Source organism: Phyllobates terribilis, unplaced genomic scaffold (assembly GCF_046119375.1).
Source record: "Phyllobates terribilis strain yellow unplaced genomic scaffold, ASM4611937v1 Scaffold_500__1_contigs__length_1315687, whole genome shotgun sequence".
NCBI classification, from domain to species: Eukaryota; Metazoa; Chordata; class Amphibia; order Anura; family Dendrobatidae; genus Phyllobates; species Phyllobates terribilis.
This window is the reverse complement of record NW_027363260.1, coordinates 1,206,205-1,223,392: the sequence shown is the minus strand read 5'-3', so window position 1 is coordinate 1,223,392 and position 17,188 is coordinate 1,206,205. Positions and strand designations below refer to the sequence as shown.

At 44.0% G+C, this 17,188-nt stretch overlaps 1 protein-coding gene across 6 annotated transcripts in view; it reads left to right on the top strand.

The window, feature by feature from the left end:
* LOC141230949 (uncharacterized) overlaps positions 1 to 16,566 on the top strand; it is a 45,253-nt gene extending 28,687 nt beyond the window's left edge. For 2 of the 6 annotated variants that reach the window (XM_073667645.1, XM_073667643.1), the window contains exons 2-8: positions 4,363 to 4,560; positions 5,996 to 6,141; positions 6,271 to 6,450; positions 6,534 to 6,657; positions 6,742 to 6,839; positions 7,038 to 7,128; positions 13,604 to 16,566. In XM_073667645.1, coding sequence (XP_073523746.1) covers positions 6,064 to 6,141; positions 6,271 to 6,450; positions 6,534 to 6,657; positions 6,742 to 6,839; positions 7,038 to 7,128; positions 13,604 to 14,964 — 1,932 coding nt within the window. In that variant the 5' untranslated portion in view covers positions 4,363 to 4,560; positions 5,996 to 6,063 and the 3' untranslated portion in view covers positions 14,965 to 16,566. Of the gene's footprint in view, positions 1 to 3,921; positions 4,561 to 5,500; positions 5,879 to 5,995; positions 6,142 to 6,270; positions 6,451 to 6,533; positions 6,658 to 6,741; positions 6,840 to 7,037; positions 7,129 to 13,603 lie in introns of those variants that run through there. The other 4 variants (XM_073667648.1, XM_073667644.1, XM_073667647.1 and 1 more) reach the window with 4 other exon arrangements.
* The last annotated feature ends 622 nt before the right edge of the window (positions 16,567 to 17,188 follow it).

Below are 17,188 nucleotides of genomic sequence, written 5' to 3'. Positions count from 1 at the left end.
GGATCTGAAAGACGTGCCACTTGTCAGAATCCGCGGGTGATCCGCAGCCTGAGATGCACACATAGTGGACATGGGATTTCTAGAAATCCCATCCACTATGCTTTAACATCTGGCCACTGCAGTTTTGACACTGCATAAACACACAGTTTCAAAACCGCAGAGAATCCTGAACGTGGGAACATAGCCTCAGTGGTAAAGGTGAACCAGCAGTAAAGACAACAATATCTGCACTATATCTGTGTGGATATTACCGCTGTTAATTTGCTATGGGTTTTCCATTGTAGAAATTCTGCAGCAAATGCATAATGTGAATGTATCCACTAATAGTGGTGGGGGCCCTAAATCACTTATGTATGGCGTTATTAGTGATATAAAAAAAGAGCTTTCCCTTACTTAAATCTCTCTGCCACATTTAAGGCCATAACTTCTTATCAAGGGCCTCACTTTGCTAGTAACTTTTAGTAAGACTTTTAGTAAGTCAGGGGTGATACAGGGAGAGGGGACTAAGTCAGTCATGGGTGATACAGGGAGAAGGGGCTAAGTCAGTCAGGGGTGATACAGGGAGAGGGGGCTAAGTCTGTCTGAGGTGATAAAGGGAGAGAGGTCACATGGGTTGATACAGGAAAGGGGTCGCAGTCAGAGGTGATACAGGGAGAGGGGGCTCAGGTCAGGGATGATACAGGGAGAGGAGGTGCAGTCAGAGGTGATACAGGGAGAGGGGGCTCAGGTCAGGGATGATACAGGGAGAGGAGGTGCAGTCAGGGGTGATACAGGGAGAGGGGGCTCAGGTCAGGGGTGATACAGGGAGAGAAGGTGCAGTCAGGGTGATACGAGGAGAGGGGGCTCAGGTCAGGGGTGATAAGGGGAGAGGGGGCTCAGGTCAGGGGTAATACGGGGGATGAGGATCAGTTAGGGGGTGCAGTCAGGTGTGATACAGGGAGGGGGTGCAGCCAGGGGTGATATGGAGGGAAAAGCCTCAGTCAGAGGGGATAAGGGAATGGGGTGCACCGTGCAGTCAGTCAGTTGTGAAAGGGGCGATGAGGGAATATGGCCCCCATTCATCCTTAAGTAACTTAACCCCTTCCCCTCTATCATCCCTGACTAAAGGCCCCCCCATTTGTATTTACTCACTGTTAGGCTGGCAGGGGGAACCTCCTTCAATCATTGCCAGCAGCAAAAACGCTTGATAATACGTGCCCCATGGTCCCCAATGAGAATCCGCATGTGCTGTGCACATGCTGCGGAAATTTCCGATGCGGGTATCATTGCGGAAAAATACGCAGCATGTCCATTAATTTTGCGGACACGCAGCGTAATTGCCGCCATTGACTTGCATTGAAATGCATAACATCCGTATGTACAGTCATGGCCAAAAGTATTGAGAATGAGACAAATAGTAATTTTTCCAAAGTTTACTGCATCATTTTTTGTAATGGCAATTTGCATATACTCCTGAATGTCAAAGAGTGATCAGCTTAACAGCAATTACTGTACTTCCAAAGTCAATATTTGCCCAGAAAATGAACTTTAACCCCCAAAACACATTTCAACATCATTGCAGTCCTGCCTTAAAAGGAGCAGCTAGCATCGTTTTAGTGATTGATCCATTAACACAGGTGTGGGTGTTGATGAGGACAGGGCTGGCGATCAATCAGTCATGATTAAGTAAGAATGACATCACTGGACACTTTAAAAGGAGGCTGGTTCTTGGTATCATTGTTTCTCTTCAGTTAACCATGGTTATCTCTAAAGAAACACGTGCAGCCATCATTGCACTGCACAAAAATGGCCTAACAGGGAAGAGTATCGCAGCTACAAAGATTGCACCTCAGTCAACAATCTATCGCATCATCAAGAACTTCAAGGAGAGAGCTTCCATTGTTGTCAAAAAGGCTCCAGGGCGCCCAAAAAGACCAGCAAGCGCCAGGACCGTATCTTAAAACTGTTTCAGCTGCGGGATCGGACTACCAGCAGTGCCGAGCTTGCTCAGGAATGGCAGCAGGCTGGTGTGAGTGCTTCTGCACGCACTGTGAGGCGGAGACTCTTTGAGCAAGGGCTGGTTTCAAGGAGGGCAGCAAAGAAGCCACTTCTCTCCAGAAAAAACATCAGGGACTGACTGATATTCTGCAAAAGGTACAGGGAGTGGACTGCTGAGGACTGGGGCAAAGTCATTTTCTCTGATGAATCCCCTTTTCGATTGTTTGGGACATCTGGAAAACAGCTTATTCGGAGAAGAAGAGGTGAGCGCTACCACCAGTCTTGTCTCATGCCAACAGTAAATCATCCTGAAACCATTCATGTGTGGGGTTGCTTCTCAGCCAAGGGAATCGGCTCACTCACAGTCTTGCCTAAAAACACAGCCATGAATAAAGAATGGTACCAGAATGTCCTCCAAGAGCAACTTCTCCCAACTGTCCAAGAGCAGTTTGGCGCCCAACAATGCCTTTTCCAGCATGATTGAGCACCTTGCCATAAAGCTAAGGTGATAACTAAATGGCTCATGGAACAAAACATAGAGATTTTGGGTCCATGGCCTGGAAACTCCCCAGATCTTAATCCCATTGAGAACTTGTGGTCAATCATCAAGAGACGGGTGGACAAACAAAAACCAACAAATTCTGGCAAAATGCAAGCATTGATTATGCAAGAATGGACAGCTATCAGTCAGGATTTGGTCCAAAAGTTGATTGAGAGCATGTCAGGGAGAATTACAAAGGTCTTGAAGAAGAAGGGGCAACACTGCAAATATTGACTTGCTGCATTAACTCATTCTAACTGTCAATATAACCTATTGGTACTCATAATATGATTACAATTATATTTCTGTATGTGATATAAACATCAGACAAACACTAATAAAAACCAGAGGCCAGCAGATCATGTGAAAATATAATTTTGGTGTCATTCTCAAAACTTTTGGCCATGACTGTATACATGTATACATGCGGATGTTAATGCGGTTCAATGTGTGGATGGTACCCGGGGCTGGAGAAGAGGAGACTCTCACCTCCAGACCCAGGTACCATGGTACCTGTAAAAAAAAGAATTTAAAATAAAAAATAAATATATATTTACATAGAATTATATAGAAGGTTTGCTGTGTCTGTTAACGTAGTGTCCAGAGGCTGGAGGCGCTACCAGGAGACAGGCCAGTACACCAGGAGACGTGGAGGGAGCCATAGGAGGGCAACAACCCAGCAGCAGAACTGTTACCTCCTCCTTTGTGCAAGGAGGAACAGGAGGAGCACTGCCAGAGCCCTGCAAAATGACCTCCAGCAGGCCACAAATGTGCATGTGTCTGCACAAACGGTTAGAAACCAACTCCATGAGGGTGGTATGAGGGCCCGTCGTCCATATATGGGGGTTGTGCTCACAGCCCAACACAATGCAGGACGCTTGGCATTTGCCACAGATCACCAGGATTGGCAACTGGCGCCCTGTGCTTTTCACACATGAAAGCAGGTTCACACTGAGCACATGTGACAGAGTCTGGAGACGCCGTTGAGAGCGATCTGCAGCCTGCAACATCCTTCAGCATGAACGGTTTGGCAGTGGGTCAGTAATGGTGTGGGGTGGCATTTCTTTGGAGGGCCGCACAGCCCTCCATGTGCTCGCCAGAGGTAGCCTGACTGCCATTAGGTACAGAGATGAGATCCTCACACCCCTTGTGAGACCATATGCTGGTGCGCTTGGCCCTGAGTTCCTCCTAATGCAGGACAATGGCAGATCTCATGTGGCTGGAGTGTGTCAGCAGTTCCTGCAAGATGAAGGCATTGAAGCTATGGACTGGCCCGCCCTTTCCCTAGACCTGAATCCGATTGAGCACATCTGGGACATCATGTCTCGCTCCATCCACCAACGTCACGTTGCAGCACAGACTGTCCAGGCGTTGGCGGATGCTTTAGTCCAGGTCTGGGAGGAGATCCCACAGGAGACCATCCGCAACCTCATCAGGAGCATGCCCAGGCATTGTAGGGAGGTCATACAGGCACGTGGAGGCCACACACAATACTGAGCCTCATTTTGACTTGTTTTAAGGACATTACATCAACCTTGGATCAGCCTGTAGTGTGTTTTTCCACTTTAATTTTGGGGGTGACTCCAAATCCAGGCCTCCATTGGTTAATACATTTGATTTCCATTAATGATTTATGTGTGATTTTGTTGTCAGCACATTCAACTTTGTACAGAACAAAGTATTCAATGAGAATATTTCATTCATTCAGATCTAGGATGTGTTATTTGAGTGTTCCCTTTATTTTTTTGAGCAGTGTATATAGGTTTTATTACTAGATGTAAAGAAGAAAACTAAATACTGTAAAATAATAAATCTCCTCATATGTTTCCCCTTATTATCTCCAGTAATTGTATTATTACTGTTATGCACACGCCCGGACTGACTGGGGTGTGCTTGATTAGTGATCCCACTGTACCATGAACCGAGGAGTGCCTGGAGGGGCGTAACTAAGTATCAACCCGATCCGACCAAGGTCGCATGGCAGCTCAGTCGACTCCGTGCACCAGGGAGGAACCGAGCAGAAGGACCAGGTGCTACTCCAGGTCAGACCCCGGACATCGCTGTTGGAATGCAGGAACTGGGGAATGCAGGAACAGGCAGGTTAGGCTGGCATACAGACAGGTGGGTATTGGCAGGCACAGTTGGTATGCAGACAGGTGGGTACTGGTAAGCACGGCTGGTATGCCGACAGGGAGGTACTGGCAGGCACGGCTGGCGTGCAGATAGGGAGGCACTAGCAGGTTGGAGCGCAGGCTGGATAGGGTCCAGTACAGACTGGGATACAGGAACAGAGCCGCAGATGCGGTAGACAAGCAGAGTAAAGCGAAACCGCCGGAGCGGAGGACAAGGCAGAGCAGAGCGAAACCGCCGGAGCGGTGGACAAAGCAGAGCAGAGAGGAACCGCTGGTTCGGTGAGCAAGCAGAGCAGAGCGAAACCGCCGGAGTGGTGGACCAGGCAGAGCTGAAAGAAACCACTAGTGCGGTGAGCAAGCTGACAGAGCGAAACCGCAGGTGCGGTGGACAAGGTAGAGCAGAGCAAAACCGCCGGAGCGGTGGACAAGGCAGAGCAGAGAGAAACTGCTGGTGCGGTGAGCAAGCAGACAGAGCAAAACCGCAGGTGCGCTGGACAAGGTAGAGCAGAGCGAAACCGCCGGAGCGGTGGACAAGCAGAGCAGAGAAGAACCACCGGAGCGGTGGACAAGGGGGAGCAGAGCGAAACCGCAGGAGCGGTGGACAAGCAGAGCAGGACAGGGCTGAAGGTGCAGGCAGAGAGGACTGGGCTCTGTTCACATGGAACAGACAGGAAAATACAGGAAGACGGTTAGAACACTGGAGGTAGATATGGAGGAAGGGAAAAGAGACAAGCAGAACCAGATACACACAAGGTACTTACAACGAAGTAGCGAGTGGACTCTAAAGTCACAAACAGAAGTAGAGAGACAACGAGTTGGAGCTAGGTGCAGGTTCAGACACTACAGAAAAAGGGAAGGTACGGATATAGAAATAAACAGACAACAGGCTAGGAGATAGTTCAGACAGGAACTGACACTGGAACGAAGTCACAGGTAACAGGCCTGGGAATACAGCCCCCAGGATGGCGGAAACAGACAAGATGAGAACAGGACCTGGCAACTCAGAGGCGAAGGAGCATACTGATTGTTAGTGTTGCTCAGGCACCACCTTCAGGGTGGAGGGGGTTTAAATATCCAGTGACTCACAGCAATAGGCTGGGGATGCATTAGGAGCGCGCCCACAGCAGCTATAAGAATCAGGAAGCAACCGGGCCGCCGCCCTAAGCAGTCAGACAAGGGACAAGCACACAGCATGAACTGGAGCAAGGTTTGCAGGCTGGACTGATGGGTAAGATTGCGGTCTTGCATAGTGGGAGGTGGTGCACTATGCAAGCACGCCACCAGGGATGTTACAATTACACAGGATTTTTATGATGTTACATCGGCTCATCTTCTTCTCATTCAGGTCTCTACAATATCAGATCAGTGAAGATCTTCTATATAAGAGAATTTTCCTGATTTTATCCATCAAGGATGGATATGGACAGAGACAAGATGGTGGAGAGGATGTTACACCTCACCCTAGAGATCCTCTTCCGGCTTACTGGAGAGGTGAGAGATTCTGATGACGTCACATTACATCATTCTTATCTATGGGAATAACAGATGGACAGAACTGGAGAGGTGAGGACTCTGGAAATGTCTAGAGTGAGATGTATTAATGTGTCTCTCCATAACCAGGATTACACAGTAGTGAAGAAGACCTCTAGTGAGCGCTGTCAGGCCCCTGTGTCTGAGGGATGGGGAACACCCCTGAGCCCAATCACAGGGCCTCCACCTCACCCCCTGATACACGAGGACATCAGTGACCAGAAGATCCTAGAACTCGCCTACAAGATGATTGAGCTGCTGACTGGAGAGGTGACACTGCTGGGAATGCTGGGACATTATATAGTAACGCTATGAAGGGATCGGGGGGATGATGGTGTCATTGTATGTGTCAGGTTCTTATAAGGTGTCAGGATGTCGCTGTCTATTTCTCCATGGAGGAGTGGGAGTATTTAGAAGGACACAAAGATCTGTACAAGGACGTCATGATGGAGGTTCCCCAGCCCCTCACATCACCAGGTAATAGACAGGACTAAATACACACGGCCTATAATTATCTGTATGTAAAGAACGAATTCAGTCCATGAATTTTCTTTCCTCCAGTTCTATCCAGTAAGAGGACAACACCAGAGGGATGTCCCCGTCCTCTTCTTCGACAGGACTGTAAACAAGAAGATCCCAATGTTCCTCAGGATCATCAGGTAGATGGAGAGAAGGTGTCATGAGATTTCCCCTATGATGTGTAGACGGCTGTGAAGGTCTTGTGCTCAGTCTTGTTTTATCCACCAGTATTATATGTTTTATACTTGTGTAATGAGAACGGTGGAGATGGCAGGATTAGAGCTGATCATAGATGGGACTTCTCCATCTGTCTGTGACTTTTACGATATTTGTTTCAGGGTGAAGATCTGACCCATATTAATACTACAGAGACATATGTGAGGGGTGTTGAGTGGTGTAAAGAGGAGATTCCTACATATGGCTGGCCAGGTGAGTAGTGACCACTAAATACAGAGAAGTCATTGATTCTTCTCAGTCACCGGCTGTGGTTGCTTTATCAGTAGTGTAGTCCGACCTTATCACAATCGTGTGATCTCCATTTTGCCTCTAGATCACAACATTCTCCTCCACCCAAAACTGTTGAAATGACTTTGGGTATTGAAAACCCTTTTCTATAGAACTTGCAACCAGGAAGATCCACCTCCCCCTGGGATCTCAAATTTGGACTCATTAGACCAAAGCACAGATTTCCACTGGTCTAATGTCCATTCCTTGTGTTCTTTAGCCCAAACAAGTCTCTTCTGCTTGTTGCCTGTCCTTAGCAGTGGTTTCCTAGCAGCTATTTTACCATGAAGGCCTGCTGCACAAAGTCTCCTCTTAACAGTTGTTGAAGAGATGTGTCGGCTGCTAGAACTCTGTGTGGCATTGACCTGGTCTCTAATCTGAGCTGCTGTTAACCTGCGATTTCCAAGGCTGGTGACTTGGATAAACTTATCCTCAGAAGCAGAGGTGACTCTTGGTCGTCCTTTCCTGGGGCGGTCCTCATGTGAGCCAGTCTCTTTGTAGCGCTTGATGGTTTTTGCAACTGCACTTGGGGACACTTTCAAAGTTTTCCAAATTTTTCAGACTGACTGACCTTTGTTTTTTAAAGTAATGATGGCCACTCATTTTTCTTTACTTAGCTGCTTTTTTCTTGCCATAATACAAATTCTAACAGTCAATTCAGTAGGACTATCAGCTGTGTATCTACCAGACTTCTGCACAACACATCTGATGGTCCCAAGCACATTTATAAGGCAAGAAATTTCACTTATTAAACCTGACAGGGCACACCTGTGAAGTGAAAACCATTTCCGGTGACTACCTCTTGAAGCTCATCAAGAGAATGCCAAGAGTGTGCAAAGCAGTCATCAAAGCAAAAGGTGGCTACTTTTAAGAACCTAGAATATAAGACATATTTTCAGTTGTTTCACACTTTTTTGTTAAGTATATAATTCCACATGTGTTAATTCATAGTTTTGATGCCTTCAGTGTGAATGTGCAATTTTCATAGTCAGAAAAATGTTTAAATTTAGAGAAGGTGTGTCCAAACTTTTGGTCTGTACTGTATACCCGTGCCTTCGGAGATGAGTATATGGTGCGTATATATTCATAGAAGGGGCCTACAAAAGACATTCCTCTCAACACTATATACATCCAATCCCATCTTACATTGTCAAAAGCTTTTTCAGCATCTATTGCAGGTAAAGCTGGTGTTTCTCTTGTCCTTGGGTTAAGATTTATCTTAAGTGTCAATAGTACTTTTCTAATGTTTCTCGTGGCCGGTCTACCCTTGATGAAACCTGACTGTGCGCGTGATATTAGCTTTGGCATGATGGTGGCCAATCTATCTGCCATTATCTTGGAGAGTATTTTGTCAACATTTCTGAGAGAAATCGGTCTGTATAAGCCCAGGGCCATTGGGTCTTTTCCTGGTTTATGTAATAATTTGATATAGGCCATGACGCTTGAATTAATCATTCCTTTTCCCTCCAGTATGTCATTAAATAGATCTGTTAAAAGAGGGGCTATGTCTTCTATTATCGTTTTGTAGAATTCACTTGTGTATTCATCTGAGCCTGGTGCTTTGTGGTTGTGGAGTTTTTTGATGGTGGTTATTTTCTCTTCTAGTGTGATTTTGGCGTTTAGGTGTTGTTTAAACTCATCTGTCAGTTTTGGTAGTTTAACCCTTTCTAGTAAAGTGCTATTTCCAAACTTTTCAGTAGAGGTGTTGCTATACAGATCTCTGTAAAAGGATCCTAGTCTTTCTGTTATTTCCCTGGGATGTTACCCTTCGAGTCCTTCAAACATTGGGGGCCTTGTACTGTTAACTTATTTCTCACCAGATTCGCCATCATTTTCTCTGATTTATTTCCATATTTGGATAAGTTAATTTCGAGATCCCGCTGGTATAATTGTTCCCTTTTTTCCACCCACACGATCTTTGTTCCTTCAACCACTTTTCCCTGTTATGTTTATTCATACTGGTTTGAAATTTGGTGTAGGCATCTCTAAGTTTCTCAGAGGCCTCCTCGAATTTTTTTTGAGTGTTTCTTTTTTTGCCACAGACATATGACATTATTCTGCCTCTTGTTACCGCTTTTACCATTTCCCATAGTCATTTATTATTTTCCCTATTCTCTTCGTTATCTATTAGAAAATCTGACCACTAATCCTTTACTCTTAGGGTGAAGCCTTCATCATCTTTCAATAAGGAGGAGTATCTCCATAACAAATCTGAACCTTTTGGCGTGTATCAGCTATATCTAACAGTATCAATGCATGATCAGATATTACTATGTTTTGCATCTGGGTATCCTCTACCCTTCTTAGTATGTTTGCCGATATGAGAAAATAATCTGTTCTGGATAGCGAGCCACACGCATGCGAATAGAGAGTGGACTCCCTATTCTGAGGGTGTAGTAGTCTCCATGCATCACCTAACCCCGTAGACAAACAAAATGGGTAAAACTCTATCCTGTCTTTTGGCGGTTTTGGTCGCCTTTTGATAGTTCTTCCTGTCCTCCTCAACATTGACCACCTAACTTAGAGCACCTCCCACTATTCTATTTGTGCCCAGGTCTGCTATTACCTTTTTCTCCAGTTGATGAAAGAAGATTTTATTATTTGTATTTGGTGCATAGACATTGTATAAGCTATACGTTTCTCCCCTACAGGTAATGACAGAATATGAAGTCTACCGTCTTCTCCCACATAAGTTTCACTCATCTGCCCATTTATATTTTTATTCATTAATGTGAGCACCCCTGCTTTCTTATCAACTGATGATGCCCCGAAAACTTTACCCACCCACATTTTTTTCATTCTCCGGAAATCTTTTTTTTCAAAATGGGTTTCTTGGAGTAGAGCTACATCTGGCTTCAGGCGTTTCAGGTGACAAAGAATCATCATATGCTCTTGCGGAGAGCGTATCCTTTTAACATTCCATGAAATTATTCTCATAATTTTTTCCAACATTTTTTTGGGTTACCTTTTCCCCCAACTGTCTGTTTTTTCTCCCCCATTTTTTCCCTTTTCTCCCCCTTTCCCTGCTTTCAGCTGCAACTGTTCAAGTGAGATAACGTGTGTAGATGAACCGCTCCAGGATTGTATTTTATTATAGATCCCTACAAACAAAACTTGGCTTTTTTAAACTGTAAACATGAACCAAACTTGATGACCATGTTAATAAATGACCCCAAGCTTATATACAGTATTTTAAGCTTCTTTGACTTCACTTCTTCCTGGTCAAATCTCCCTCACCACGGCACCTCCTGTATCATTTTATTTATTTATCTATCACCCCCTTTTTTTTGCCACATTTTCCTTTCCGATTGTTCCTATAGCCCCTCTTTTCAAATTATACCCTTATTATTGTCTCCCCCCCCCCCCCCCTCCCCCAGACTCGTCCAACATATTACATGAAAATACAAAACATTCAGTACCCTCCTACCAGTTAGCCCTTAACGGATATTACTGGGGAGTGACCAAGATCTGGATGAGGCAAGGTGGTGAGACACTTGGAGGGTATATGTGAGGAATATCACAGAGTCTTATATAATCAACGTCCTGAGTAGACTCCCATATCTTTCCCCAAGAGTGCTTTTACTCACTGTCCCAACAGTTCTTTCTTTTCATGGGGTTTTTGATCTCCTGTCTTGCCTTTGCTTTCTCTGTGAATTTGATGAGGAGGGGGGTGATCACCCGATGTCTTCTTCAGGTGTTCCTTGAGACTCTCTAGGATCTGTTCTTCGTGCATAGGGGCTGTACTGTTGTTGTAGATTCAAGATGTTATCCATGAACGCTTCCGCTGCTTTCGGATCTGTGAAGGGTCTGGAGTATCCATCCCACAGTCTTATATGAAGAATTGCTGGATATCTTAATTGAAAACGTATATTTTTGCTAAATAAGACTGAGAAGATTAAAGCAAAGGATCTGCGTTGTCTGGTTACTTCAGCTGAAAAGTCTTCAAATAGTGGAAGTTTTACCCCTCGGACCAACAGGGGCTGTCTGAGGCGGCGATATTTCTGTATAATGTCATTTTTATCAGAAAAATCAAGATACTTTACTATTACTTGTCTTGGTCTTTTATTGTCCCCTTTCTCCATATTTCCTGGTGGACCAATGCGGTGCACCCTTTCAGATTTGCGTCCTGTTATGATGTCCGGTGCTTTGGGTATGTCTATTTCACAGAGTTTTTTCAGCTCTTCATAGGGGAATGTCTCTGGCAGTCCCACTATTCCGAGATTACTCCTTCTGGATCTGTTCTTCAGGTTGTCTATTCAGTCTCTCAATACAACATTTTCTCTTGTAAGTCTAGCCAGACTCTCTTGATCAGTGTGCGCATCGTCCTCTATTGCAGATATCCTTGTTTCTATTCTGTTTATTTACTCAGTGGCCTCATGTAGCTGTTCCTGCATTGCCTGCAGTGCCTGTGCCACTGATTCTTTCAAGGTATGTAATATCTCAGGTAATAGTTTATCGGCCACCTCCGAGGCCAGTCTCTTATAGTCCAATCCCAGTACCTGGGTGTCTCTGTTACCATCAGTGCCAGTGTTCATGTGCGTCTCCAGCCTGCTTTCCTCTGCAGTGGCGCGAGCGTCTGCATGTACCAGCACCATGACACCTCCCTGAAAGCGCGGGCTGTCTTGTTTTTGGCATTGCTGCGCAGTAGATATTTTTCCATGTAGGTGGGACGCGTGCCCCACCGTTCAGTCTTCCTGACTTGCCTGGTTACGGAGCCTATCGCCGCTATTTGTAGCCGGTATTTTAGTAAGGTCTGTGGAGGTGACGGGAGCTCAGGAGTCATCCTCCCTACATGACCGGCGCTGGAACCAGAAGTCCTCAATTTTGCATTTCTATTGGAAATCAAGATCCTAGAGTCTGGAGGAAGAGTGGACAGGCCACTATCCAAGCTGCTTGAGGTCTAGTGTGAAGTCAGTGATGGTTGGGGAGCCATCTCTTCTGCTGGTGTAGGTCCAATGTGTTTTATCAAGACCAAAGTCAGCGCAGCCGTCTACCAGGAAATTTCAGAGCACTTCATGCTTCCCTCTGCCGACAAGCTTTTTGGAGATGGAAATTTCATTCTCCAGCAGGACTTGGCACCTGTCCACACTGCCAAAAGTACCAATACCTGGTTTAAAAACAACAGTAGAACGGTGCTTGATTGGCCAGCAAACTCGCCTGACCTTAACCCCATAAAGAATCAATGGGGTATTGTCAAGAGGAAGACGAGAGACACCAGACCCAACAATGCAGACGAGCTGAAGGCTGTTATCAAAGCCACCTGGCCTTCCATAACACCTCAGCAGTGCCACAGGCTGATTGCCGCCATGCCACGCCACATTGATACAGTAATTGATGCAAAAGGAGCCCCAACAAAGTATTGAGTGCATTTACTGAACATACATTTCATTAGGTCAACATTTCGGATTTTAAAATCATTTTTCAAGCTGTTGTTATAAAGTATTCTAATTTACTGAGATAATGACTTTTGTGTTTTCATTGGCTGTAAGCCATAGTCATCAACATTGACAGAAATAAACACTTGAAATAGATCTCTCTCTCTGTAATGACTCTATATAATATGAGTTTCACTTTTTGTATTGAAGAACTTAAATAAATTAACTTTTTGATGATATTCTAATTTAGTGAGATGCACCTGTATAAAACCAAGAGGCTTGGTTTTTATGACAGAAAATGTGTTGGTATTAATACAAACCGTATTGGAATCCCAAGGCTTTTCATTTCTGGAGCCCAGCCCGCCTAAACGTGTCAGCTTCCATTTTTACCATTATACCTCTGGAAGAACCTTTCCTCCAGCCACGGGGCAGCTGCAGCGGCTTTTTATGTTCTTATAGGTGTTGTGCCTACACACAACAGCCTTAGGTTAGTGCTACCATCGATTATACCTATTCCTAACCAGGCGGAATTGCCCTATTTTGTATGCGCTTCTGTCCCTCTCCAGAGCTTTTCAGTCTATAGCAAAAGTGACTATTTTGATTCCACAGCCACTTTCTGGAAATTATCAAGAAGTGCATGTTGGAGAGTGAAAATTGCAAATGTGTCATTTTATTACCCAACACATAGTGCCCAGATTGTGCTCCAGGAGACACACACCGTAAATTAAGTGGGTTCTTCTCACAATAGTAATTCCAAATACATGGATGCTAAGTATGGTTTGGTCACACTGCAAGGCTCAGAAGCGAGGGGGAGATTTGACTTTGGGAGAGTGGATATTGCTGGATGGGTTTATGGAAGCCATGTTGCTTTTCAAGAGCCTTTATTAGACTATGAACTGTCATTGTCTTGGTGAATAATGTAATTTTTTAAAGAACATGCATTTTAAGGAGTGTTTGTAGAAATGTTCAAAAATATAAATTTTAAAGATATTTTATTTAAAATTAATAATTGTGTTTTTTCTTAGCAGATGATTATACCAGGAGATCAGAAGGACAGCTGACAACTTCAATTTTTAAATCGGATGATCTCGAGATCCCACAGGATACAACTGAAGTGAATGCCATTACTCCAGATATAACATCATCCCTTCACAACAAAGATCTATCATCTGATCCTTTGAAACAGGTCCTGTCTTCTGATTCATTACCGACTACTAAGGAAAATCAAAGTCACAAAATAAGCATTAAAAAACAAACTGCTTCTAAAGCAAAGAAGCCATTTTCACTTTCAGAACCTAGAAAAAGTTTTCCCCTCGAAAAATCTTTCCTTAAACATCAAAAAATTCACACAGCGGAGAATAGATTTTCTTGTTCCAAGTGTGGGAAATGTTTTAACCAGATATCAGATCTTGTTTCTCACCAGAAAATTCACACAGGTGAGAAGCCTTTTTCATGTTTAGAATGTGGGAAATGTTTTAACCGGAAAGCGCATCTTGATTGCCACCAGAGAACTCACACAGGGGAGAAACCTTTTTCCTGTTCAGAATGTGGGAAATGTTTTAACCAGAAATCAAATTTTATGAAACATCAGAATACTCACACAGGGGAGAAGCCATTTTCCTGTTCAGATTGTGGGAAATGTTTTAATCAGAAATTAGATTTTGTTACTCACCAGAGAACTCACACAGGGGAGAAGCCTTTTTCATGTTCAGAATGTGGGAAATGTTTTAACCGGAAAGCGCATCTTAATAACCACCAGAGAATTCACACAGGGGAGAAGCCTTTTTCATGTTCAGAATGTGGGAAATGTTTTACAGAGAAATCAAGTCTTATGAAACATCAGAATACTCACACAGGGGAGAAGCCATTTTCCTGTTCAGACTGTGGGAAGTGTTTTAATCAGAAATCAGATCTTGTTACTCACCTGAGAATTCACACAGGGGAGAAGCCTTTTTCATGTTTAGAATGTGGGAAATGTTTTAACCGGAAAGCACATCTTATTAACCACCAGAGAATTCACACAGGGGAGAAGCCTTTTTCCTGTTCAGAATGTGGGAAATGTTTTAATCAGAAATCAGATTTTGTTAAGCACCAGAGAATACACACAGGGGAGAAGCCTTTTTCATGTTCAGAATGTGGGAAATATTTTAAACAGAAAGCTCATCTTGTTATCCACCAGAGAACTCACACAGGGAAGAAGCCTTTTTCCTGCTCAGAATGTGGGAAATGTTTTAACCAGAAATCAAATGTTGTTATACACCTAAGAACTCACACAGGGAAGAAGCCCTTTTCCTGTTCAGAATGTGGGAAATGTTTTACAGAGAAATCAAGTCTTATCAAACATCAGGGAACTCACACAGAGAAGAAGCCCCTTTTTCCAGCTTAGAATGTGGAAAATGTTTGACCAGAAATCCAATTTGGTTAAACACAAGAGAACCCACATAGCTGAGAAGCCTTTTCCATGTTCAAAATGTGGGAAATGTTTTGTGAATAAATAATCTCTTCTTGGTCACCAGAAAACTCATACTGGGGAGAAATCTTTTTCATGTTCAGAATGTTGGAAATGTTTTAACCGAAAATTGTATCTTCATAAAGGGGTTGCTCACTACTAGGACAACTCCTTCTCATTCCTCATGTTTGGCCTTGTTAAAATAAAAACACTCATACGCACCTCCCGTTCTGGCACTGTTCCATTGGTGTCACAACTTGCTTTCCCGGGGCTCACATAAAGTTGTTACATCACACAAGCTCTGTGCCCAATCAACGCCGCCTTCACTGTCCTCGCCTTTGGATGTATTGAACATCAACAGGAGGGACATAGCACCAAGAGAATGCACACACTGAAAGCACTCTCGTCAGACCGTGTTCCTGGGGGAATTATAAGCAATTTACAGCCTCCAACATGACTTTCGATATGGGAAAGAAAGAAGAGATCAGAGGTTAGTCTGAGGTCCTCCACCTCTGTCAGCATGCCTGGTGTGCAGCGTTTCTTATGGAAGGTCTTATCTTCCTGCTCCAGAGCTATTACTGCCTCACCTCAGCATGGAAAAAAGCAGTCTAAACCCTCATGATGCCAGACAGCTCCAGCCTGTAAGTCCTGCAGCAATTTCTCTCTTAATGTAGGCCTCACAAGAAAACAGCTCCACAAATCTCCCTGTACGCTCACCAAAGCCCCCATACTGAGCAGTGCTTGCTTCACAGGGACATTTACCTCCCAGCCACAGGTTATTCTGATGTGGGGAACAACATAACTTATTTGTATATCAGATTGTATCTATCCCTACTAAAGAAGATATGGAGCAATATATTCAGAGGCTGGAGACCACATACAATACTGAAATACGTCCCCTCACTTCTATCCTGTCACAGCTTACTGACAAGGTACAGAGATTAGAGGATAATGTCGTCCAAGTTAGAGGCCATCATAATGCTCAGAAACTAACACTGAATCTTCACAGCCAGTAAATAAACCATCTGTTTAATATGGTTGATGATCAAGAAAATCGCAATAATATCTGGATAAGGGGTGTACCTGAAAGCATCAATGCACAAGTGATTATGCCAACACTGCGATCATTATTCAATAATATTCTTGGTGATCCTATTGATAAGGAGCTGGAGATTTTAAAGGCGCACCGTACAATAGGCAATCATGGCCCAGATCCTGAGCGTCCAAGGGACATTACCTGTCGCATACATTTTTTCAATGTAAAAGAGGCCATTGTGAGGAAAGCAGAGGAGTTGAGTCCTGGTGATTTCAATGGAAAACGCATATAATTGCTCACATATCTATCCTGAATGACACTTGCTAAAAGAAGGGTATTGAAACCACTACTTGATGCCCTCTGGGAAAATGGCCTGATGTACTCCTGGGGGTACCCATTCTAGCTGTAAATTTTCAAAGATCCAAGCAACATGAGACCTATTTGTGATGCCCTGGACATTCCATATATCTGACTGGCCACCTGCTCCACCATTGCCACAGAGAGTTCCAGCACCTCGCAGAAGGTGTTAAGTGGATCAGGAACTTGATGGTGATGCAACCAGATGGGAAAGGAACCTGCCAATCATATGAGCTCCTGAAATGAATCTAGTCTTCCTTGATGAGAGAGACAGTTTTCAGATGATTACTTATTTCTTTAAGCATATAATTAGATACAGTTGTGCGCAAAAGTTTACATACCCTGGCAGAATTTTTGTTTTCTTGGCCTTGTTTCAGAGAATATGAATGATAACAAAAAAACTTTTTCTCCACTCATGGTTATTGGTTGGGTGAAGCCATTAATGTGTTTTCTCTTTTTTAAATCTTAATGACAACCAAAAACATCCAAATGACCCTGATCAAAAGTTCACATACCCCAGTTCTTAATACCGTGTATTGCCCCCTTTAACATCAATGACAGCTTGAAGTCTTTTGTGGTAATTTTGGATGAAGTTTTTTATTTCCTCAGATGGTAAAGCTGCCCATTCTTCTTGGCAAAAAGCCTGCAGTTCCTGTAAATTCTTGGGCTGTCTAAAATGAATTGTGCGCTTGAGATCTCCCCAGAGTGACTCAATGATATTGAGGTCAGGAGACTGAGATGGCCACTCCAGAACCTTCACTTTGTTCT